This window comes from Malania oleifera, chromosome 13 (assembly GCF_029873635.1).
Source record: "Malania oleifera isolate guangnan ecotype guangnan chromosome 13, ASM2987363v1, whole genome shotgun sequence".
Taxonomy (NCBI): Eukaryota; Viridiplantae; Streptophyta; class Magnoliopsida; order Santalales; family Ximeniaceae; genus Malania; species Malania oleifera.
The window spans coordinates 77,935,303-77,961,473 of NC_080429.1; the positions used below are offsets into that span (position 1 = coordinate 77,935,303).

General features: G+C 36.4%; 1 protein-coding gene across 2 annotated transcripts in view; it reads right to left on the reverse strand.

The window, feature by feature from the left end:
* Nucleotides 1-26,171, reverse strand: part of LOC131146649 (transcription initiation factor TFIID subunit 2) — a 122,169-nt gene that overhangs the window by 15,133 nt on the left and 80,865 nt on the right. For both annotated transcript variants that reach the window (XM_058096382.1, XM_058096383.1), the window contains 4 exons: nt 11,441-11,499; nt 11,258-11,348; nt 11,001-11,166; nt 10,720-10,903 (listed from right to left, as the gene is read on the reverse strand). In XM_058096382.1, coding sequence (XP_057952365.1) covers nt 10,720-10,903; nt 11,001-11,166; nt 11,258-11,348; nt 11,441-11,499 — 500 coding nt within the window. The remainder of the gene's footprint in view (nt 1-10,719; nt 10,904-11,000; nt 11,167-11,257; nt 11,349-11,440; nt 11,500-26,171) is intronic.

Sequence of the window (26,171 nt, forward strand, 5' to 3'; positions counted from 1 at the left end):
ATCAAATGAATCCAATGATGAGTGTATGTCATCTTATGATGAATTACAAAATGACTTATTCAAAGTACATAAGATGCTAATCAAAGTAACTAAACAAAACACATCATTGAAAAACAAGATTGATGGAATAATGAAAGAACAAGAATCAAGTAAGATTGCTGAAAATGATAAAGACTCAAAACTCATGAAAATAGAAAATAAGTATGATGTTGCAATAAAAGAATTAGAAGCTAAAAATCTTACTGAAAAAGAAAAAGACTTGAAAATCAAGAAATTAAAAAGTAAGAATGAAAAGATGATAGAAGACCTTCGATCCCAATCCTCTATGGAATATGAGAAAGATATATATATTTTTGAATTAGAGGACAAAATCAGAAAATTATCTCAAGAACTAGAGAAATCACTAAAGAAGGTTGATGACAAGAAAGATATTGAGATAAATGATCTCAAAAATCAAATCGAAGATAAAGAAAAGATTATTTACAACTTCACAAAAGGAAAGGAAAACTTTGACAAAATGATAGGCTCACAAAGGATGTCCTTAAACAAAGAAGGCATTGGATTTAATGGGGTTGAAAATAAAAAGAAAAAGAATCTTTACATAGGATATTTTTCAAAAGCATCCAAAGATTATGCTAGCACATCTTCTAATGCCTACACTAACACCATATGCTACCTATGCAAGAAAAACGGTCATATAAAGTTTGAATGTCCATTAAAGAGAAAGGATGTAAGAATTAAACAAGTATGGAGAATAAAAGAAACATCACTTATGAAACCTACCGGACCCAAGAAAGTATGAATACCTAGATAAAAGGCCTTAAAAATCTCAAAGAATTTATTAGAACGAATAAAAACACAAATAACATTGTTGGCCAAAATCATAGGACGATTCATACAAGCTTAAAATAGAGAGTTTTAAAATTTGGAAAGAAAATTCATATGAAAGCAAAAATCAAGCATATTACATGAATATTTTGATAAGAAACATTTTAAGAATGAGAGATACTTGAAGACAACTTGAGCAATATGAAAAAGCAAATGAAAATGAAATACATGTTGTGCTAATTTGCTATATATACTACATGTATGATCATGACTTGACTCATTAATAATGTATGGCTCATTATATTGCAAGCTTGAGCATGATTATGAAGCCAAATCTTGATATAAGAAGTAAGGAGTTTGAGCATGAGATTATTGAGCATGAGCATGAATCTTGATATAAAATTAATTTTTGACTATGCATGCTAATAATAAATCAAATGGATAAATTTGTCTTGTGCCGCTCTTTATATTGATATCCATGAAGCTATGAATGATATTTTTGATATCCATGAACCATGCATGATGTGATATTAGTTTTGGTATCTATAAAGTATTTTTGGTATCACATTTTAAAAATTTTAATCAATTTAAAAGGCTCAATTGGTATCATAAATTGATATTTAAGAATGATAAGCCTAATTGAACTCATGAGCATGTTATGATATTGATGATAACATGATATTGGTATTTGATGATTGTGTTCATGAGAACATACAGGATATGAATCAATATATGAAGCATGGATAATAAACTTAAAAGCATAATTGGTATCAAATCTGAATGTATTAAATTCAAGGGGAGTATTATGACTTATTGCTTGTATTATGTTTCTTCCCTAATTATTAAATTGAAATCATGGAATAAATAGTTGGTATCATGAATTATTATGTATGCCGAAGTTTAAAGTACTATACTTTTTATGGTTGCTCATAGCCTTAGTACTTAAAATCTTACTCTTTTTGATTGATGTCAAAAGGGGGTGAAGTTTTGGGCAGCAAAAATTGAGCATGAAATTAAAAATTTATTGAGCATGATATATATATATATATATATATATATATATATCAAAAGGAGGATAAGTACTTGATATTGATTGATATTGATATGGAATAATGTGATTTTGATATAAAAACATGATACGTGAAAATATTTTTGAAAATGACCTTGAGATTGTAAAAAATGTTAAGATTATGCTTATTGAAAAGGGGAGCCTTTTTAAGGCGGCTTACTCAAATTTTTGCTCCTTGTTTGTCATCATCAAAACGGGGGAGATTGTTGGCCTTACAAGGCTTAAAATCTTGTTTTGGTGCTAACAAACAAGTGGAACTTAACATTTTTAGTTGAGTGATGATATTTCAGATATCACAAGGATCACAAATGTGAAAGCAAGGTCAAAGTGCTCACAAGGATCAAATGAAGCTTAAAAGAGTCAAAGCATGGATTTAAAGATGATTTAAATAAAGCTTGAAGATTATGAGAGCATGCATATTAAAGTGAACTTGCTAAAAGCCTAAAGTACATTGAAAGCTTGAAGAAAAGATGGACTCAAAGCAAGGACATACACGAAGACTTCAAGAGTTGAAGCAATCTTAAGGAAGTTTTATGTAATTACTTCAAATAATTTCAATATGGATACATGAAGCTCTTAGGTTAACTTCTTGGATCTAGATAACTTTTAAAATACTTGGAAAATATTTTTATAAGGTCAAAAGATATTTCAAAAAGGTTAAAATTATTTTTGGAATGAAAAGCATCAAAAAGAGGTTTTTCCAAATGCTGTCATTTTTTCTACATCCGAATTGCGGTGCATTTTTCTCTATCAAAAACACCTTATTTTAAAATGTGTACAACATGAAAGTTGTAGGATTTTCTCTTACCTTTCTTTTGACACCAAGAACGCCTAATTTGGAGTTGTACAAAAAAAGTTATGACCAAATTACTGAAGCAGGGTCAAAGCTTTCAACAAACTAAACACTGTTCACAGCGGAACTTCAGATGACTGAATAGCAAGCAGAGCCACTTTAGACGACTGAAGTGTAACTTCAGACATCTGAAGAATATCTTCAATCGACTGAAAATTAAGTTCAGTCTTCTGAAGATTTTACTTAAGGTTTTCTAAAGAGGCAGAACCACCTCAAACGACTGAACCCAAAAGTTCAGACGTCTGAACACTGTTAACGGACATATTTTGTAAAAGTTTTTAAATTCAAACTTATATTTCTTATGCTCCAAACTTTCTATAAACTTGGGAAACACTCCAAGCAACTCGGGGAACACAAAATAGAGTTGAATTATCATCTATAAATAATCCCCCAAAGCTAAGGATTAAACACAACAAGAAAATACAGCAAACAAGCTTTCTTGCTCTCAAATCTCCCAATTCTCTCAAAGCTCTTTTGTACAATCAATTTCTAAGTTTCACTACTGAGATTTGCTGTGAATTTATCAAGAAAATTCTGAGTCAACTCTTAATTCTTTCAACCTAAAAAGAAGGCTTACAGTGATATCTTCTTGAGCTTCATATTTCCATATTGTGAATTGGATTGAAGTATATAGATTTAACTTGTACTAATCAGCTCTTTATGTGAGCATTCTTTGTACACATATATTTGATTTGTATCTTGTAGATTGACGATTCCAAGGATTGTTGGCTAAGTAAGGGGATATTGCTTAGAGAGGCGGGCTCTAGCCAAATTGAAAGAGTGACTGAACGAGGGTACATCGTTTGGAGAGGAGGGCTCTAGCGTACTGAAGGAGTGCGTAATCGGTGTTGTTCCACCCGGTAAAGGAACTGATTTTAGTGAATCCTTTGGTCGTTTGCCAAAGATGAGGACGTAGGCTGGGTATATGCCAAACCTCGTAAAAATCCCGGTCTCACTCTCTCTTTCCCTTACACATTATTTTCAGCACATATAAATTGCGTGGATGATTTAAATTTCTAAATCATATATACTACGTATATTTGGAAACCAAGTAAACTTAAAGTCTAATTTTGATTTGGGATTGCAAAAACCGAGAGGGAGTACGTTGGTTAAACCATACTTTGCGGAAATCATAAGGGAGTACGTTACTTGGTTAACACCCAAAGATAAATTAACTAAGATTTTATTTGAATTCTGAATTTGGGGAAGAGTGTGAATGTTTTGTTAAAAATTACTTTGAGAAAGCTAACTCATTATGAAAAGGATTGCATTAACAGCAGGGCTGCACACAAGTTGAAAAAGCTGAGAATTTTCATTAAGTTGCAACATTTATCTTGATTGAATGTTTGGTTTGGATAAGTGTGGTTGATTGAAAGGTTGATTGGTTACTTAATTGTTTAAGTACTTATGTTGCGGTTTTAGATTGAATTTTGTTTTAAATATTTATTGTGTTATTGCTAAATCAACAAGAAATTAAGAATTTGTTAAGTTAAAGAATTCATAAAAATTTTTAAAAGAAAGTTTTAAAACCCAATTCACCCCTCTCTTGGGACTACACCTTAGTTTTCAGCTAATTTATTCACTAAAGCCTTGGGAGATGCTCGTGTGAAATTCATTTGTAATGATACATATACTCTAGCTTGAGGGGCAGTGTTAATGGTTATTTAGTCATTTAGTATTATTACTATGTGTTAAGGGTTATGTCAATAAGTGTGAGTTAGTAAAGGTATTATGGCCATTGGTATTATACTTGACATATTTTATAAATAAAGGGAGAGATGTATCATTTATGTTAGGTCTTCCATTTTTACCAAATTATTCAACAAAAAGAAAACTTTCCAAACTCCTTTAGCATCATACATCACACAAGCTCCTCCACCCATTGCATCTCTTGATCAAATATGTAAACCTAAAGCATGGTCGCCGTCCACTATTTCTCCCTCGAGTATTCTAAAAGCTTACCTTTTGTTACCCTTGTTCATGGGTCCACGACTACTGTTAAGGGAATAGGGATGGTAGATCCCGCTTCCTCTCTCTCTTTTTTCCTTATGTTCTGTATATTTTTAAGTTTTCCTTCTTACATCTAGGAAGACTACAAAATCCATGAATTGCTTCGTAACAATCTTTCTTCACTCCCGTGTCATTTGGAATTTAAGGACAAGGAAGATGATTGGCGGATGACATGAGGTTGGTGGACTTTACTAATTTGAATCACTATCTCTTTTTACTGCTACATTACTGTTGCCACGCCACTTTCAAATCAATTGTTGCATTGATCATCCTTAATCAGAAATTTTTTTTTTTTTAATAATAAAAGAAAATAAATTAAGAGAAGAAAGGAGATCACAGTTGAAGGAGGATATGAAAATAAATATGAAAATAAAACCCGGGGGGGGGGGGGTGGAGAATAGGTACCTAACTAATTCATTGAACACTTCAAATTCACTAATTCACTTGTCCCTTCTTCAATTTCCTTTTACTCCCATCCAAGTAAGCTTCATTCACTCAAACCTTCTCATCCATCACTTGTTGAGCTTATAAATCCTTCCAATCAACCTCATCCCACCATTGCAGCTCCTTAGCCATTCCATCCTCTTCAATTATGTAAGTTCACTAAACCATCCATCAGAGATGATGGCACGTACAATAAATCCCCAAGAAAACAAACTATTCAACATCATATCCACACTGTTCTTGAATCTTATCCAAAAACAAGTAATTCACTAATATCAACATTACCATTATCTGACATATCACCCCATGTTGTTCCTCTCCCTACCTTGCTACTTCTCAAATTTGTACCTCCCTTCTGAGTGCTCTTTGGATTCACAACACACATACTACTTTCAGCACTAATGCTTTAATCTTATTCCATTGACTGAAATTACTGAATTATCTACGTTGTACACCTGGTGTACATAAACCCTCTCAAACTCCTTCCTTTAATAGTTGATTTGTCCCCATCATCTTCAACAATCCTTTGGCTATCATGTGCACCTCCTTCATGTATCTTAGCGTAAGCCCCTCCCTCAACTAAAATAAACAACTTCTTGATCAGGCCCTCATCCTAGCAGCAACCCTTTCAAAACAAAAACATAGGAGCATCAACTGAAATCCAAGACTATCTGAGTTGCTCCTATCCTTTGTTGGAGTCTACGTTACAGGATTCACCCTATCAACCTACATGCTGCATCATGGAACCCTAGGATCTTCTTTTCTACAATATGGATGTGGCGTTAACCCTATTGTCAAAAGGGGTAAAGACAAGTCCACCACATGGATGTTAGCTATACTAGGTGTGAGATTACTACTTAGTCTAAAAGCTTAAGTTGTTAGGTTGTGGGCCAACAATTGTACATTAAGCCTTAACACTCCCCTGCAGGTACAACTCAACAAGAAGTGGAGATAAACACTAAATTGTCAGTCAGATTATATCAAGCCATAATGAGCCTATAATTTATGGCATGATTCTTGTATTATAGCTGTAACTGCCATGTAATTAGCTGCAGCCATGTAACTGCCATGTAATTAGCTCAAATGTTGCTATATAATGAGAAGAACCCTCGCAAAGAAGGGATTCAATACAATTGATATGGTATTAGAGCCTAAAACTTGAAGTAGGTTTTCTGGGTCAATTTCTTTCGTGATTGTGAGGGTTGTTGAGTCACCTTAGGCAGTTTTCTTTGGTTTCGGGAATCTCAAGGCATTAGAGGTTCATTGTGGTGTGAGTTTTGTGGCTATCGATAGTGTCTAGGCATCATTGTGGTCACAAAGAAGGGATTCAATACAATTGATATAAATAACACCTATTATAGGGAACAAGATAATTCCTAACAAACATACAATAAATGCGGCAGCACGACTAGAACCCAAGACCTCTTGGCAACCTAGCTCTAATGCCATGTTAGATTATCACTCCACCTAAAAGCTTAAGTTGTTTGTTTGTAGGCCAACAATGTATATCAAGCCTTAATACTATGCTTATTCAATCCCTTTCTAAAACTTGAAATGGGATGGCCTTCTTCTTTGTAAGATTTAGAAATTAGGGTCTTGATTGTGAATCTTGTCAATTCAAAAAGGATCATCGTGTTCCGTTTGCTTCCTAATAGTAAGCCATTTCATGTTAGTCCATTTTCATATTTGGGATCCTAGCTAGGTTGCGTAAGGTTGGGTTTCCAATACCGTCACTTCTATAGATGGCTACTCAAGGATGACTCGATTTTATAAAGTGACTTCATATCCTTTGTGCCTTTTATTCTAAAATCAAGACTCAATTTGATTTGCATGTCAAGATATATTTATGTGAGAATTAAGGAGTATTTTAGTACACAATCAACTACCTATAAGACTAACTCTACTATGATTCATCAACCATCTTTTGTTCATACTCCCAAAAAAAAAAAAAGGGAGTTGTAAAGAGGAAAAACTGACATATCCTTCAAGTCACGTGTACCCAAGAATATCAAATGAATGTCCCTAAAGTATTATGAAGTAAGGCCTTCCACTACCTAGCCTTCTAGAATCTAGCTTATTATCGCTACTCAGTCATCCTCTTGCATTGTCATCTGGATCTTTTAAATGAGATTGAGCACCATTGGGATCCAAACCTACTAACACCTATGGATCCTAACAGCAAACTATTACCAAATGTGGATTTGTCAACTAACCTAGGACCATTATGTAGCTTAAAGGGAGAAAAAGAGTTGGGATTGGACTTTGAGTAGTCAAGTGAGTGAGATTGCAAGCCCATAGAAGATCCCCACATTTGTAGCTCCGACACCCAAGTTAAGGCCCACTCCGACATCCTAGAGAGACATGAAGGCTTTGGGACTGCCTTTATCAAGCTTGTGGAAATCCAAAGAGTCGCCTACAGCACTGCTCCTCCCCCACAACACTCACAAAGGATCGCATGCACTTACTTGTCTTCCCCACCACCTGTGGGTTGAGTGTCAACCCACCACTCAGGAATACTCTCAAAGGCTTGCCACAATGAGGGCATGGGCACAAGGGAGCAAATCTATTGAAAATAGGATTCAAATCCATTGGAGAGGTTGTTAGCTTCTTCTCCACCTACTGAACGACTAAATATGTTGAGCCTTCTTTGTGGGAGAAGAAGTACATTAGCCCAGCCTAGCTGCTGAGGAGGAGATTCTCATCCTTCCCTTGGATTCAAACCCTTCCAAAAATGCAAGGGTTCTCCAACCACCAATGTTGGTTACCATAAGGGCAAGGTAGTTCCCAAACTTGTTCGAGCTCAACTTCAAAGTGAGGGTTCTATCCTTATTCCTCATTCGACAAACTAAGAATTTTCTTGGGGTACGAATTTTTTCAGAGCCTAGAATTCTTCCCAAGATTCAAGAAACCATCTGAATTCAACCATCTCTAGGAATATGGAGATCCTTCTTCCGACGTCATATCTTGTGACTATGTAAATTAGAACTTCCCCCTACTAAGACCGAGTCAAACGACTTCCTTTCAACCACCACAGTGAGCTTTTCATCCCTCGGCATCACGTCCATAGTAGTTAGAGGCGCGAGGCGAAGGCGCGCGCCTCATGAAGGTGAGGCGCACAACTATTAAAATGGGGTAAAATGTCTATTTGGGGTAATTGATATATGAACATATGAATATCTAGTAATATTAGAATTTAAAATGCCAAAAAACTCAATTACAAAATTGAAAATTTAGCCCAAAAGCATTAACAATTCAACATAGTTCAACATCAAAAGAAAAGAGTACAAATCAAAAAATAGTAGCTATATTTCAATAAAAAAAATAAATATTATGTATTAGTTATAATTTATAAACTCACATTAATTAAACTAAATATTACAAATTAAAAAATAGTAGCTAAATTTCAGTAAAAAGAATAAATATTATGTATTAGTTATAACTTATAAACTTGCATTAATTAAACTAAATATTTAATTAGTAATTACATATAAAGAAGAAGAAGAAAAAGAGTAGCCAAATTTAAATAAAAAGAATAAATATTATGTATTAGTTATAATTTATAAACTTACATTAATTAAACTAAATATTACAAATTTAAAAACAGTAGGTAAATTTCAGTAAAAATAAATAAATATTATGTATTAGTTATAATTTATAAGCTCAAATTAATTAAAGAAAATATTTAATTTATAAGCTTGCATATAAAGAAAAGAAAAAGAGAAGCAGCAGGCAGCAGTCAGCAGCACGCAGCACGCAACAAGCAGGCAGCAGGAAGAAGAAGAAGAAGAAGAAGAAGAAGAAGAAGAAAAAGAGAAGCAGAAGGCAGCAGGCAGCAGTCAGCAGCTCGTAGCACGCAACAAGCAGGGAGCAGGAAGAAGAAGAAGAAGAACTCACGAGGGCTCCTGCTGGTTGGAAACGAAGTTGCGAAGGGTCGTGCTTCTTCAAAATGTCAAAGACGAACTCACGATCCTGGTTCGAAGCTCGAAGACGAAGTAGCGAAGGCTCCCGGCTGGTTCGAAGGCTCGCAGACGAGCTCACGTTGCTGGTTCGAAGGATCGCGAAGGCTCCTGCTGGTTCGAATGTGCAAGACGAACTCATGAAGGGCTTCGAAGGGCTGAGAGGGGCGAGGGCTATGTTTGTTCGAGTCGAAGGATGGCTACGGGTCTGGCTGTGGCTATTTCTCTACTTTAAATGACTAACAATTCACAAGGCGTGACTCACTGTGCCTGTCGCCCTAGTGCGCCTCGTCTCACCAAGCGTCGCCTCTTGCAGGTCGGCTCACCTCACCTGGTTTGAGGCGCAAGCCTCTTCGCTTCACTGCGCCTTGCGCCTAGGGATGCACTTTTAACTACTATGATTCACGTCAAGATGGACAGCAAACGAAGAACCAAGCCAAAGAAGCATGCGAACCATGAGAAAGCTTGCTAATCTGAGGAACAAGGAGAAGTTTGCGAATCAATCAAAGAGTCGACCAATGTGAAGCAAGCAAGCACCACAAAAACTATAGAGAAAGGTCAAAGAGGAAGGCCTAGAAATGAGACACACAACAACAAAAAGAACTGCTCAAACCAGGGGTTGCGGAAGGAATATGATTGCTCAAACACAAGGGAAGTTGTGGTCGAAAGGGTTAGGTCAAGGAAACAATTGGAGAGGGAGGCACAAAGCGTGACAAACCAAACTTAAGAGGACTGCTCGACCAAGGGCTTGTGGCAAAAGGATAAGGAGAGGACTACTCAAGCAAGAGGGGAGTCGAGGTCCAATGGGTTCTCTAGTTCAAGACAAAACCCAAACATAGAACCTCCATTGTTGACGGCAAAGGGATACGGAAAAAAGAAGCAGCAAGGGTGTTCGTCTTTGAGTAGCATTGCAAGAGAAGAAACACCCTATTTCAACACACCAGTGTTTCGCTTTGCAAGAATGAACCCCCGAATGATCCCAAACATTCATGTTTGAAGAAAGAGGGAAATTATTCAATAAAGACAACAAGGAAGAAACTCCACTTGCTCCCTAAAATTAATTCATTTTTAGCAGGCTGAATAGGCAAATTTGTAATTAGGAATTTTACAACTTGTTCTGGAACAGTTTCAGTGAGATTATTTTATTTTCTCCACCAAATGTTTATATGAAAATTGTTCCAACTCTATATTAGTTAGATTTAGTAGGTAATTAAGACAGTCCACTTTTTTTTTCCTTTCACGACTATCTAATTTTGGTCTAAAAAATTCCTAAAATTTCAAAGCAAACCTATCTATTGATCTAGATAGCAATGTAAAGAGTGATGACACAATCAATGCGGTGGAACTACATGTACAGCATAAAAATACTCCTGAATTATTTAATGAACAGAGATTGGCTATGCAACAAGGAAACATTTCAAAGAAGTTGCAATGATAGCAAGGGCAGTTTATTCTGATTCAATAAGCAGAACATTATCACCATATAGGTTAAGAAACAAAATGGCAGCTATTTTTACCAACAGAAAAATCTTTCTACATGGGAGAAAAAATTGTGTCACCTTCCAGCAAGGATTTGCAAAATGCAGAACAAGTGGTGCCGAAGAAAGACATTGTTGAACGCCATGCGGCTTTCTAGCAACCGAAGCAAAGCCACAAGGGTTTGGCTCTTTACTTCACCATCAGATTCATGTAGGCCTTTTATATGACATAGCCGCATAGCATGCACACACAACTTCACCTGCCCTGTGTATTGCCAAGAAAATATGGCACATTCTTCGGTTAAAAAGAATTCCCTGTGCTAGCAAAATAAAGTTCTTTTGCAATGAGAGTAGCCCAGAACCTCTGAAGGATTGCTCATCCTCTAAATATTTGATGAACAGCAATAATGTGGCATCAATGCCCCTGCAGTGGAACTCAAGATCAAGAAGAGCTCTGCTTGCTTCAATCCGAACTTGCCATATTGTTTTTAAATCTCGAAATGGTTTAATTAGTTCAAAGACACGATCCTGCAACCAGCAATGAAAACTACATATGAATTACAGTTTAAAGGATATTCAGATATCAAAGAAGAGGAAGAAGACCAGAAGCAGCACTTACAAGAGGAATAAATCCTGAAAGCTTTAAAGCAATTTGAGTCAAAGTCTGGATGCAGCTGATTGTCAAGATCCCATTGTAGCTTGGCATCAGCCTGGGCATGATATTTTTACATGCATGCAAACAGTTATTGGTATTATTTGAGATAACATTGTATTCTATCACATACAAAGCAAGGGTATGCACCTGTCAAACTGCAACAGCCGATCAATGCGCTTAAGAAGAGAAGATAAAAGGAGAATACTCTGCATGATGTTAAAAATACACAGCAAAAGATAAGCTTTTGAATTTTAGAATTCTACAGTATTCACGTGTAATGACTAAAGAGACAGATTTGTAACATGTTTGTGCACAAAGTGATAAAAAAATTATAGGCAACGAAGAAACCCAAAATATACCCAGAGATTCATTTTACATTTTTACTTATCCGATGAATTATTAGAGCTGCCAGCATTTGTATTAAAAAGATTGTAAAATAAAGGATTTCTCTGGTTGCTGGAAACAATTTTCATTCGTCATTTCTAGATTTCCAAATAATTACAAAGTCACAACTTATTTTCCAAAAATTACATAAGAAACCAGAAATCTTGAAAACAACTAAAGAAGCTACCCAACTTTCCTAATGCACTCCTCCATTTTACCCAAGGTGAAGGTTTCCTTAATGCCTTGTTTCAAGAAAATTTAATCATTCAAGAACTCTTTGTAATTGATCTCTGCCAAAACCCAAGGTTCTCGCAAGGGGTTTCCTTCCAAAGAAAGAAAAAGTGAACCAAAATTTGGAGAGAAACTGAGCAAAAAGATACAGAGAATGTTAGACTTGTAGCAAAGGTATGAAGACGACAAATCTTGGGAAGACCCTGCATTGACTCTCCCAAGAAGTTTCAGAAATTAATTAGTTTGCGATCTATTTGGTAATAAAGAGCTGGAGGAGGACCTCTGCAGAGTCGGAGGACCATCTTTGCTGGAGAAGACGGCTAGAGAGCAGTGTCTAAAACTGGCTGTGCACAAATGGGCCTTTGGCTCTGTGTGGCAGACAGAGAGAGAGACGAATGTGGCTGGAGATTAACAACTGTGGAAATACCCAATCCCTGATTGTCAGGGATACTGTTGCAGCAATTCTGATTTTATTATTAGTTGACTACGTTAATTTAGGAATAAGGGATTCTGGAAAATTCCTGATATCTCTATTAGTTTGTTTCCTATTTTGTAGTTTCCTATATTTGGCTAGTTTCGTGATTTTGAGGTAATTAGTATCTTGTTACCGAATATAGTGAAAGGAACTTTTCTTCCTTCCATTATATACAGGCTGTACATTTATCATTAAGAAATAAGAGAATTATTTTCTTCTCTAAAATCAACATAGTATCAAAGCCACCTCTGAACCATAGATAGATGACAAAACAAGGGATGACAATGGCTCAGCAAAGTCAATCCTTCTCTGAAGTCACCTCCCATACTGAAACCTCAGCCACAGGCAGAAAAGGAGGATCAGATGGAAATCTTCTGCCCATTACAGGGCACAAACTCAATGGACAGAATTATCTTTAGTGGCCACAATCAATAATGATGTTCATTTGTGGAAAGGGAAGAGACGACTACCTCACTGGAGTAGCAGCCCCACCAAGCAAAGAAGATCCAAAGTACAAAACATGGAAGTCAGAGAACAACATGGTGATGTCCTAGCTTATCAACTCAATGACAAACAAAATAGGAGAAAATTTCCTACTGTATGTAACCGCAAAGGACATCTGGGACGCAGCCAAAAAAATGTATTCTAGCTTTCAAGGTCTTAAATTTTGATTTCGATCAAATTTCTAAACTCCAAAAGTATGAAAATTTCGACGGAAATTTCGATTTTGATGTCAATTTAGATTTCGTTTTGAATAAATAACGGAAATTAGTAGCAAAGCATGGAATTCTTTGTGAAACTTTAGAAATGGTTAACAAACATAATAATATAAGTTTTAGGACTAATATATTACAAACTAAATACATTTATGTTTTGTATGAGGTGGAAAAGTTGTAAAATAGTATGTGTTTCAAACATATTTGTAAGATAATGTACATTAAATATATTCACTTAATACAAATAAAATTCATAAATCATTTAAATATTATTTATTATACAAATATTGATAATTTAGACATGAATGGTTAAATAAAATGTTACTCTATGTTTATTTTTTCATATAATTTCAAAAGAACTTGTAATAATCCTTTTTTAGATAAACTATGTTGTGAAAATTGAATGCACGGAGGAATAAAACGATCTCACAAACGCAACAACCAACAGTGAAAAATACAGAACAACAATCACGCAAATTATAATGAAAGTAATAACAATGACACAAAGAATTCGTAGTTCGGCAATGCCGACATCCACGGGAGCAATCGACAATGTAATTTTCACCATCTTGTGTCTAAAGACTTGAACATTACATAGTTACAACATAAACCATGTATAAATAAGTTTTCCCGGAGGCTTTCCCTCCAAAACCCAACCTTTCCAACGTCCCAATTCAAAATTTGAAAACAAACGCTGACTAAACGAGCCAAACCGTCGATGGTTTGCAGTGATACCATCGACGGTTTAATACCGAGAGCAAAAAGTCGATGTAACAAATTTAGAACCATCGACTATTTCATCGAATTTGGACCAAACCGTCAACGGTTATAGGCAAACCGTCGACAGTTTCCTCCTGCAAGTCAGCATTCATGTTTTCTTCATATTTTGAAATAAAAATAGGTTTTCTGCATTTCTTGAATGAATAATTTGTACAAGTCGATACATTATACTTATAATACAATCAGGTATGCTAAAGATGGAAACAATCTCCTAAAATAATCTCTCTCAATAATAGACAATTCTCTACATAAACATCCCCTAAATCACTCCAAGAAACTCGGGATTTCTACACTCCCCCTCAAGTTGGATCATAAATATTGATCATATCCAACTTGCAGATGAAATCATCAAAACTTTGTCGGGCTAACCCTTTGGTAAAGATGTCTGTTGTTTGTTCCTTGGTAGAAACATAAGTCATACAAATGGTTCCTTCTTCAACCTTCTCTTTGATAAAGTGTCGGTCCACTTCTACATGCTTCGTCATGTCATGTTGAATTGGATTGAGATAGATACTGATGGCTGCTTTGTTATCAGAGTAGAGTTTGATAGGCAATTTCACTATGATCTGTAGTTCTTCCAAAATTTTCCATAACCACAGTCCTTCACATATCCCTTGTGCAATTGCCCTAAACTCAGTTTCAGCACTATCTTGAGCCACTACATTTTATTTTTTACTCCTCCAAGTCACCAAATTTCCCTATACAAAGGTGCAATATCCAGTGGTAGACCTTCTATCTTCCGCTGATCCTGCCCAATCAGCATCTGTGAAAACTTCTACTTCCTTACTTTCACACTTCTTGAAGAAGAGTCCTTTGCCCAGAGAACCCTTGAGAAACCTGAAAATCTTGTACACAACCTCTAGGTGAGTCTCCTTTGGTGAATGCATGTGTTGGCTTACCACACTTACTGCAAATGCGATGTCGGGTCTGGTATGTGATAGATATATTAGTTTACCAAACAATCTCTAATACCTCTCCTTTTCAACTGATATTCCACAGTCTTCAACTCTCTTACTCCTTCAATGGGGGTTTCACTAGGTTTGCATCTAAGCATGCCAATTTCAATTAGGAGATCAAGGATATACTTTCGTTAAGAGACACTGAAACCTGGTGGTATTGTCATGTAGACTTCTTCTTCTAACTCACCATTTAGAAATGCATTCTTAATGTCGAGTTGCTGAAATGGCCAATCCAAGTTGGCTGCCAAGAATAGGAGAACCCGAATTGTATTCAATTTTGTCACCGGTGCAAACGTCTCCATGTAGTCAATGTCATAGGTCTTTGTAAACCCGATTGCAACAAGACGGGCTTTATACTGTTCAACTGTTCCATCAGCTCTATATTCAGCGTGAAGACCCATTTGCAGCCTACTAGCTTCTTCCCTCACGGAAAATTCATAACATCCCAAGTTCCATTCTTTTCCAGGGCCCGCATTTCCTCCATGACGGTTTCCCTCCATTCAGGAATCTCCAAGACTTCCTGGATATTCTTTGTAATTTTTATCATCTCAAGGTTAGAGGTAAAAGCACGACACCCTGTAGACAAAATTTTACAAGACATAAATTTTGAAATTGGATGGAGAGTAATGACCTAGTTTGTTTTCTGAGAGCAATGGGTAAATTTATGTCATCAGGTGCAGACTTATCAGAAGGAAGCTCATGGCCATTTGGATCTATTACCTGATCGGGATTGGGCGTGGACTCATGGTTGCTTGAAGCTATCACCGGTTCCAACTCTCTTGGTGCCTCAGGTACGAGATTCTCCCTATTCTTTGATTTTGGATTCCTTGAGCAAACAAGTATGTCCTTGTTATTTTGTTTTTCTGCATCTCCCCCTGAGTTTAAGTGGTCTAACAAATTGGGGAATGGCTTAATGACAGTGGTGTTGACAGACTCAGTGTATGGCACAGATTCATCAATAGAGAATCAAAGAACCGATCTTCACTCCAATTCTCCCCCTAAAGAGAAGGCTTTTAGAAGTAAGGATTGCTTTCAAAGAAAGTGACATCAAGGCTAACAAACAATTTTTTTGTGACAGGATCATAACATTTGTAGCCTTTCTGAGTAGGAGAGTAACCAATAAAAATGCACTTAATGGCACAAGGTTCCAATTTATCCCTATTGTGAGATGTAGAAATGTAGTACACCCAAAAATTTTTAGGGAAAGATTGGAGTTGAGCCAAGAGTTGGGAAAACATTCTTGGATTTTCGAAGAGTGACAAAAGAAAGAACCCGATTAGGCATTCTATTAATAAGATATGTAGCTGTTAAAATGGCATCGCCCCAAAAGTATTTTTTTCATATTTGTAGTGAACATCAATGCCCGAGCTACTTCAAGAATATGCCTATTTTTGCATTCGACAAACCTATTTTGTTGAGGGGTATCCACATAGGAACTTCGATGGTTGATTCCATTTTCTTAAAGATAATTTCTCAAGATATTATTGAAATATTATGTACCATTATCAATACGCAAAATTTGAATGTGAGTTTGGAATTATGTTTGAATCATGGAGTGTAAATTGATAAAAAAAAGAACGGACTTCAATTTTATCTTTCAACAGGTAAACCCAACAAATACGAGTGTGATCACCAATAGAAGTAAAAAACCATTTCGTGTGAGTGCGATTAAGAGGAGCATGAGGACCCCCATAAATCACTGTGAATCATAGTAAAATGTCTGGATGGTTTGAATGTGGATTTTGGGAAGGAATTACGTTGGTGTTTTGCAAGTTAACAAATCTCACACTGAAAATCAGAAGACGTCTTATTTGAACAAATGGAAGGAAATAAACGTCTTAAGTATTGAAAATTTGGAAGACCCATCCTAGAATGTCAATCGTCAAAGTAGTAGAGTCCCTCACACTCCTTAGCATTGCGAATCGTCTTCCCCGATGATAGGTCCTAGAAAACACAGTGAGAGGAAACGAATTTAGCAGAGCAATTGGAATTTTTTGTCACCTGATTAATGGATAACAAATTGCAAGACAACCTAGGGACATGTAGGACAGATTCTAGAGTTAAAGAGTCCGAGATTGAATAATCCCTTTGCCTGCAACAGATGAGAGTGATCCATCTGCGATTTTAACTTTCAAATTTCCAGCACAAGAAGAATAGGATGAGAACAGATGATAGGAATCAGTTATATGATTAGAGGCACCTGAATCAATTATCCATGGTGATTTGTAATGAGAGATGATGGTATTTAAGGCTGTCAAAAAATTACCTCGGTCGGCTAAAGAACCAGAATGAGTACGTGTGGAAGACTGACTCAATGCTTGAATGGTAGAAAACATTTTAAAAAGTTGCTCCAACTGTTCTAGATTGAATGTGCCACTTGAAGTGGAATTATAATTTTTCTCACCTTGTGGTTTCTAGACTAGGTTATCAATTCCAGCTTGGTAGTAACAATGTTTTGGATTCTGTCTCGGCTTCCAATCTGCGGGCTTCCCATGTATTTCCAGCAATTATCATTTGAGTGGCTCGGCTTGCGGCAGTGCTCACACCAGGGTCTTCCTTTCTGCATTTATTGGCTTGTCCCAGCAGGAGTTCCTCTTGAAATGAGGGCAGACATTTTGGGCACATTGTTTCCGATCAGAATCAGCTCCTTCAACATCATTTTGCGTCGGTTCTCCTCTCGCCTCACCTCCGAGAAAACTTCCTGAGTTGAAGGCAAAGGACGTCGGCCAAGAATACTCCCTCATACCTTGTCCAAGTCTCGGTTGAGTCTGGCAAAAAAATTCGAAGACTCGTTCATTCTTGAGTCTTTTCTTGTATCGGGCACTATCTCCAGGGCATTCCCATTCTTCCTCGATGCTTAGGTCGAGTTCTTGCCATAGATTCGTCATCTCCATATGGTAGTTTGTGACTTATTTTTCTCCTTGCCGCATTTGCCATAGCCGAGTTTTGATCTCAAAGATTTGAGAGTAGCTTTCAACATCTAAGTATGTCTCTTGGACAGCATCCCAAACGTCCTTCGCCGACGGTAGGAATAGATAGGTCTTGCCGATTGAAGGTTTCATGGAGTTTACCAGCCACACAATCACCATGTAGTTCTCCGACTTCCACTTCTGCAGAGCTACAGCGTCAATTGAGGCGGGCTTCTTCTTCTCGTTGGTAAGTTAGCCTAACTTTCCTTTGTCGACAATCACGAGTTTGATTGACTGAGCCCATTCACGAAAATTCTTTCTATTCAGTCTCTCCACCGAGAGTGGGAAGGACGAACGTCTAGCCCATTCGAATTCAAGGTGGAGGTGGCTTCAGTCTCGCCATTGAGAGCTTCAGACGTGCTCGACCGTCTGCTGTTGATGGCTCCTTCTGCCATCATTAACTAGGATTATAGAATCCCTAGCTCTGATACCATAAAATCGGAATAGGTTTTTTGTATTTCTTGAATGAATAATTTGTACAAGCCGATACATTATACTTATAATACAATCGGGTATCTCCTAAAATAATCTCTCTCAATAATAGACAATTCTCTACATAAATATCCCCTAAATCACTCTAAGACACTTAGGATTTCAACATGTTTTCTCTTTGTACATGTCTTCCACTCAATCATATGAGTCATATAGTACAACAATCTCTACCTTAGCGAATATACGCCCCTTAGGAGAAAACTGAAAACATAAACCTGCTGCTCCACCTTGACCTTGGGACATTAGGTTGGAACCGTCTCCCGTCTAGCAACTGGAAACATAAACCAAGTCTAAGCAATGCTCGAACTTGTCAGTGGCAGCTTCGACTTCCACAAAAAACCCTGATTCAGTTGTAAATAGTGCAACCTGAGACTGTACTTTGGACTTCCAACAAATAGACTTTCCCACAACAATAAATAAATACCTTGTTGTAAACCTTCTGTCATCAAAGCCCCTTGCATAGTCTGCATCCACAAATCTCCCAACTGACGAATCACTTTGCTGCCTGCCGAAACACCTCACTAAACTAGCATAGGCAACCTTTGACATGTCCCAAACATCACCATCCGTCCTTGGGTACAGAGCGGTAGACAATTTACATTAATTCTACACAAAAACACCCTTAAACAACCACAATCTCCCTACAGTTCTATCCACAAAGCCACTCTGAGATAACCCCAATCTCCCTGCAGCTCTGTCCTTGCAAATCTCCAACCCAAGACTCTTCTTGGTCATACCCAAAACGGTCATGTCAAAACATTTTCTCAACAGAGTTTCCAACTGATTAACCTCAGTCAAAGTCTTCCCAGCAATTGACATGTTATCCACATAAAATAATAGATACATCACCCACTTGCATCCTATTACCCTCTTCCCTTCTGGAAGCTCCACCAACTCCCACATCTGAATCTTATGTAGTAACTCCATCTCCTCAACCATAGCACTCATCCATCTATTTTTTCCTTTGTTGTGCATCTTGAAAAATAGTAGGAACCTTGCTAGTAGTAATGAATGCATAAGATACCAAAACATCAACTTCATACCTGTGCAGTGGCTTGATAGTGCATCCGGGACCACTGTGATCTTGCTGGCCTACCGAGCTATAACTCTCTGCATTATGAACAATGTCATCCCTGCCCTGAGCCTGTAACTCCACTTGCATCACATGCTCAATGCTGCTGCAATTTTCTGGCATCTGTTTCTCTTCATCTACCTCAGTATGCTGCACCATGGATTTCTCACCAAAAACCATGTCTCCACTGATCACTACCATGTTTTTCATTAGATCACATAGTTTGAACCCACCTTTCTTATACCCCAAAAAGATGTACCGTCCAGACATTACAACAAGCTTAGATCTCACCTCACTAGAAACATACATAGCTGGACCTCCAAACTCTCTCAACCCAGAGTAGTCTACCGCATAACCTGTCCAAACCTCTCCTTCAACTTTCCCATCTAGTGATACCCTTAGCCATCGGTCAATCGAGAAACACGGTATACTCAATGACTCTACCAAGGAGTTCCTTGCAAGTCATACATACAACCTACCATGCTAGTCACAAAACTCCTTGAACACAACCAACGTACTTAGTTCCATTGTCTGACCTGAGGATTTCTCTCCCGGCGTGATTTTCCACCTTAACCACAAGTTAAAACTGGCAAACATCTCTAACTTGTGCCGCATGAAGTACACCAAGACCTTTCGTGATAAACTCACAAAGTACATATGTTGGCCTAACAAAGCTTAAGAATCTTATTTTGATGATAACAAATCAAAAGAACTTAACATATTTGGTTAAGTGATGTTTCAGGATTCAAGTGTTTTTGATAAAAAGTTCAAGATATCAAGTGCTTGATAAAGTTCATTAAAAGCTTGGACTCAAAGATAGAAGATCTGATAAACCTAAAGTCTATTGAAGTAAGAAGTCAAGATTAGAAAGTCAGTCTTAAGAAGTCTAATGTAAGTACTACGCAAATTTCAATATAAATGTTTGAAGCTTTTAGGAACCATTATTAACTTAGAGACCTGTTTTGAAAACCTTAAAAAATGTTTTAAAGTCTCATTTTTAAGTTTTCCAAGATTAAAGATTTTGTAAGATCGGGCGACTGACCCGATTCGATCAGTTGATTGACATTTTTATGCCCAAAAAAATTGAGCAGACAGAATAGAATTAGGCAATTGAGCTCATAGGCTCAGGAGACTAACCCCATTCTGTGTTTGAAAATTTGCTGAATTATAAAGAATCAGGCAACTGACCCTGTGAATCACAGTCGACTAACCTTCGTATTTTCAAATTTAAAACGGCGAGGGAAAGTTTCCAAAATTGATTACTTGGCCCCCAAACTTTCAGAAAACTTGGAAAACACTGCAACATACTTGATGAATATGAAAATTCACTTTTTCTATCTATAAATACATGTTAAACCTAAGGATTAAAAACACTAACAAGCAGCAATCAATCTAATTCTTATACATTCAAAGCTATCTTGTTGAATACACTTGCAGAAAGTTCTTGCTGTTTAAAAGCTCACGGTTCTTGCTCTTTCACTAAGATTTTCAAATCTAAGATAGAACCCTAGTGATATCTTCTTGAGCTTCATTCATTATATTGTTATTTTGCTGAAGTATTTTGATCTTTAACTTGTATAAATCTACTTTTACTGGGAGTGTCTATTGTATGGCACAAAACTTGCTTCTTTGTATTGTTTCTTTTCAATGACTCAGGGTTGTTGGATTATTGCCTAACAAAAAGGGGTATTCTTATTAGAGAGGGATCTCCACCTGAGAAGGAGAGAGGTTGGAAAGTTGCATAAGTTCAGCACAAATAAATCTAGATGGATAAGTTACAAGGGCCAACTAGTGGAAATATGTTTCTTCTTTTTAAAACTTGTTTTAGTTTGCTTCCCAAGTTGGGAAGCATCACAAATTTTGTCTTTTACGAACTTTGTGCTGTGTAGACCTTTTACTAAGTTCTTTTTAGCTAATTAAGATAACAAATCCATACTAGCGTGTCCTAGTCTTCTATGCCACAGCCAGAGCTAGCTTCATTTATGGCTGTCAAGCATGTGATTTCTTGAGGTATTAGATTTTCAAAGTTAAGCAATGCACATTATCAACCCTATTAGCGGTGAATAAAGCACCATGTTTTTCTCGATTTTCAACTATGCATTTGTCTTGTTTAAAGATTATGTCAAAGCCTTTATCACTTAATTGACTTATACTAAGTAGATTATGTTTTAACCCATCTACTAGTGAAACATCATCAATGGTTAAGGAGGGTTCTTTACCTACTTTTCCAATACCGATAATTTTACCTTTAGCATTGTCGCCGAAGGTGACATCCACTATCTTTTTGCATTAGTGTGGTAAATTTTGTTTTATCTCTAGTCATGTGTCTTGAACACCCGCTATCCAAGTACCATTTGTCCATTGATGCAGTGGTCCTAAAGCACACCTACAAGAAGGGTTCAAGGTGTTACTTTTGGTACTCAAACCTTCTTAGGTCTTTTTATTTCATGTTTATTTTTAGTTTTGACTCTCCATACTTTCTTGATTTTAACATTTTTCCTTTTAAATGGACATTCAAACTTTATATGTTCCTTTTTGTTACACAAGAAGCAAGTAGTGTGTTCATAAGCATTTGTGGAAGTTGTGCTAGCATAATGTTTTGATTCTTTTACGAAGTATCCCATATTTCTTTGGCTGATTTGTATCCCATAATTCTATTGAACTATTCACATCTAGAGCCCAATATAGTGCATTCATAGCACTTGAATTTACTTGCAGCATCTTTAGATTGTTATCGGTCATCTCTTTTTCTTCCTTAGGTATTTCTTTATTATCCATGGTTTTAGTGGGGATGAGGTCACCATGTGTGACTACTTTTCAAGCTTTCCAATTCGTAGTTTGTAAGTATTTTCTCATCCGTTGTTTCCAAAAGGTGTAGTTAACACCACAGAAGATAGGTGGTCTAAAGGAGGATTGACCCTCAACAAAAGGAGATACACCTAGGTGTGCCATAGTGATCTTTATGTAGCTTCTAGTTTAAGATTTATTACAACCTAGGGCTCTGATACCAATTGAGAATCTGGGTATACTTCAAGAGGTGGATTGAATTGGGATTTTAAAATTTTTTTGCTTGCTTTGTATTGCAAATTCTTTAGTTGAATTTTAATTTCAGCAATTATTTACTTTTAGTAATTAATCAGCCTTTACAATTACTATTCTATTGATAATCAATTTATATTCAACTCAAATTCAATTTTTAATATTGAAATCCAGCTGGTAAACTTCAAGAATCAAGTTAAGATAGTTTAGAAACAAGCTTCAGCTTTTAAACTCAAACTCAGAATTTATTCTTTCACTTCAGTCAATGAAATACAATTTTAAGAGATTTGATTTTGTAAAACTTTTAGTTCAATTACCTTTCAGTTTTTTATTTTCAAAAATCAACTTTTATTGAAAATATCAAACCAACCAACAATTTATAGTATGCTGATTTCAAATAATGATCAAAACCAAGATTCAAGCAATTTCCAAAGTTCAGCAAGATATAAAAATCATACTAGTGGAAATGTTTGAAGAAGTCTCATGCAAATTTTGATAGTTAAGAGTCTTAAGAAGTCTCATGCAAATTTTGATATAAATGTTTGAAGCTCTTAGGAACCATTATTGACTTAGAGACCTGTTTTTGAAAACCCCGGAAAATATTTTAAAGTCTCATTTAAGTTTTCCAAGATTAAAGATTAAAGTGTTGAAAATCAAAGTTTTTGGAAAGTTGTAAGATCAAGTGACTGACCTGATTCGATCAGTTGACTAACATTTTTATGCCCAAAAAAATTGAGCAAACAGAATAGAATCAGGCGATTGACCTCATAGGCTAAGGAGACTGACCCCATTCTGTGTTTGAAAATTTGCTGAATTATAAAGAATCAGGCAATTGACCCTGTGAATTACAGTCGACTAACCTTCGTATCTTCAAATTTAAAACGGCGAGGGAAAGTTTCCAAAATTGATTACTTGGCCCCCAAACTTTCAGAAAACTTGGAAAACACTGCAACATACTTGATGAATACGAAAATTCACTTTTTCTATCTATAAATACATGTTAAACCTAAGGATTAAAAACACCAACAAGCAGCAATCAATCTAATTCTTATACATTCAAAGCTATCTTGTTGAATACACTTGTAGAAAGTTCTTGCTGTTTAAAAGCTCACGGTTCTTGCTCTTTCACGAAGATTTTCAAATGTAAGATTGAACCTTGGTGATATCTTCTTGAGCTTCATTCATTATATTTTTATTTTGCTGAAGTATTTTGATCTTTAACTTGTACAAATCTACTCTAACTGAGACTGTCTATTGTACGGCTTTCTTTTTGACGATTCAGGGTTGTTGGATCGTTGCCTAGCAAGAAGGGGAATTCTTGCTAAAAAGGGGTCTTCACCTGAGAAGGAGAGAGGTTGTAACTTTGCCTAAGTAAGAAAGTTAGAATCCTCACAACGGTTGCTTGGGGCAAGGACGTAGACTGCAAGGTTAACCTTGTAAAAAATCTGGTTCTTAGCTCTTCTCCTTACTCTCTTTAATTTTCTGCAAGAATATTATATGCGTGTATGATTTTTATATCTTGCTGAACTTTGGAAATCGCAGGAATCTTGGTTTTGATCATTATTTGAAATCAGAATGCTATAAATTGTTGGTTGGTTTGAAATTTTCAATAAAAATTTGATTTTTGAAAATAAAAAGCTGAAAGGTAATTTGAACTAAAAGTTTTACAAAATCATATCTCTAAAAATTGTATTTCATTGATTGAAGTAAAAGAATAAATTCTAAGTTTGAGTTTAAAAGCTGAATTTTGTTTCTAAACTATCTTAACTTGATTCTTGAAGTTTACCACCTAGATTTCACTATAAAAAATTGAATTTGAGTTGAATATAGATTGATTATCAATAGAATAGTAATTGTAAAGGCTGATTAATTACTAAAAGTAAATATTGTTGAAATTAAAATTCAACTAAGGAATTTGCAATACAAAGCAAGCAAGGAAATTTTAAAATCCCAATTCACCCCTCCCCTCTTGGGAGTATAGCTAGATTCTCTACATATGTCCAACATGTGATGCTACCCTCACCTGTCCCCAAACATTTGAATACATGTAGTTAAGAATACCCTTCGTCTTTTGTGTGGTTGTTTTACACAAAATTGTAATACTTGAATTCGATTCTACAGCTGCAACTCCAGCTACAACTGCAGTACCTTGTAGTGCATAGATATTTCCTGCTAACTTCAATCCCTTCATCACCATCAAGTCGCCTTCACACACCTTCATTATCCCACTTTTAGACTTGTAACTATACCCGTTACAATCTAAAGTGCCCCATGAAATCACATTTTTCCGTAAATCCGGTACATGCCTTACATCACATAAAGTTCACAACACCATAATACATTTTAATTCTGACGTTTCCCATTCCAACTATTTTGCATGTAGCATTATTTCCCATTAAAACAAAACTAGAATTAACTAACCTATAGGTGTCGAACCAATTTCTACTTGGTGTCATGTGATAAGAGCATCCCAAATCTAGGATCCAAGAATCTGTGAGGCATTCTGAACCCGGTGAAATAGAAAGCATATCACCATCACTTCTCCCACAATCCTGATTACCCTTTACCACAAGCCCTCCACCATGTGAAATTTCATCGCTGGTCTTCTTTCTTTGATGAAAACCCAGCAGTGCACTTGTTACCTTTTCCAAATTCAGGGTTTCTTTACCCCATGTTAGAGTAGTAACCAAATTCTCATACGTGTGTGACGCAGGTAGGGAATTCAATAGCATCAGCGCCTTGTCTTCCTCGAACTTCACATCTACGCACATCAAATCACTTACAATATGATTGAATGTTTTGATGTGTTGGTTCAAATCCGAACCCTCCGCCATCTTAAGCCAATACAATCTTTGCTTAAGAAACAACTTGTCCGATAAAGGCTTAGACATATACCGGTTTTCCAATTTCTGCCATACTGCTACCGGAGAATCCTCATCCATGACGTGATACAACATGTCATCAGCCAAACAAAGTCTGATAGTCGACACAGCATTTGCTTCCAATTCATTCCAACTTGTTTCATCCATGCTTTCCGGTTGAACTTCGTATAAAGCCTTCACCATACCTTGCTGCACTAACAAATCCTTAACCCTTCTCTACCATAAACCGAAGCTTTCCGGTCCATCGAACTTTACAACATTGAACTTTGCAGAAGAAGTTCCACAAGCCATTACAACAATGCTCTAATACCAATTTGTTGTGAAAATTGAATGCAAAGTGGAATAATAAGATCTCACAAACACAACAACCAACAATGAAATATACAAAACAACAATCACGCAAATTATAATGAAAGCAATAACATAATTACGTGGTTCAGCAATGCCTACGTCCATAGGAGCAATTGGCAAAATGATTTTCACTATCTTGTGTCCAAAGACTTGAACATTAAATAGTTACAACATAAACCATGTATAACTAAGTTTTCCCAAAGGCCTTCCCTCCAAAACCCAACTTTTCCAACGTCCACATTCAAAATTTGAAAACAAACGCTGAATAATCGAGCCAAACCATCAACAGTTTGCAAAGATACCGTCGACAATTTAATACTGAGAGCAAATAGTTGATGCAACAGGTTCAAAACCGTCGACTGTTTCACTGAATCTGGACCAAACTGTCAACGGCTACAGGGAAACCGTCGATGGTTTCCTCCTACCAGTCAACATTCCTGTTTTCTTCAAGTTTTCTCTTTGTACATGCCTTCCACTCAATTATATGAGCGACATATTACAACAAAATAAATAAAATTAATTGAGATA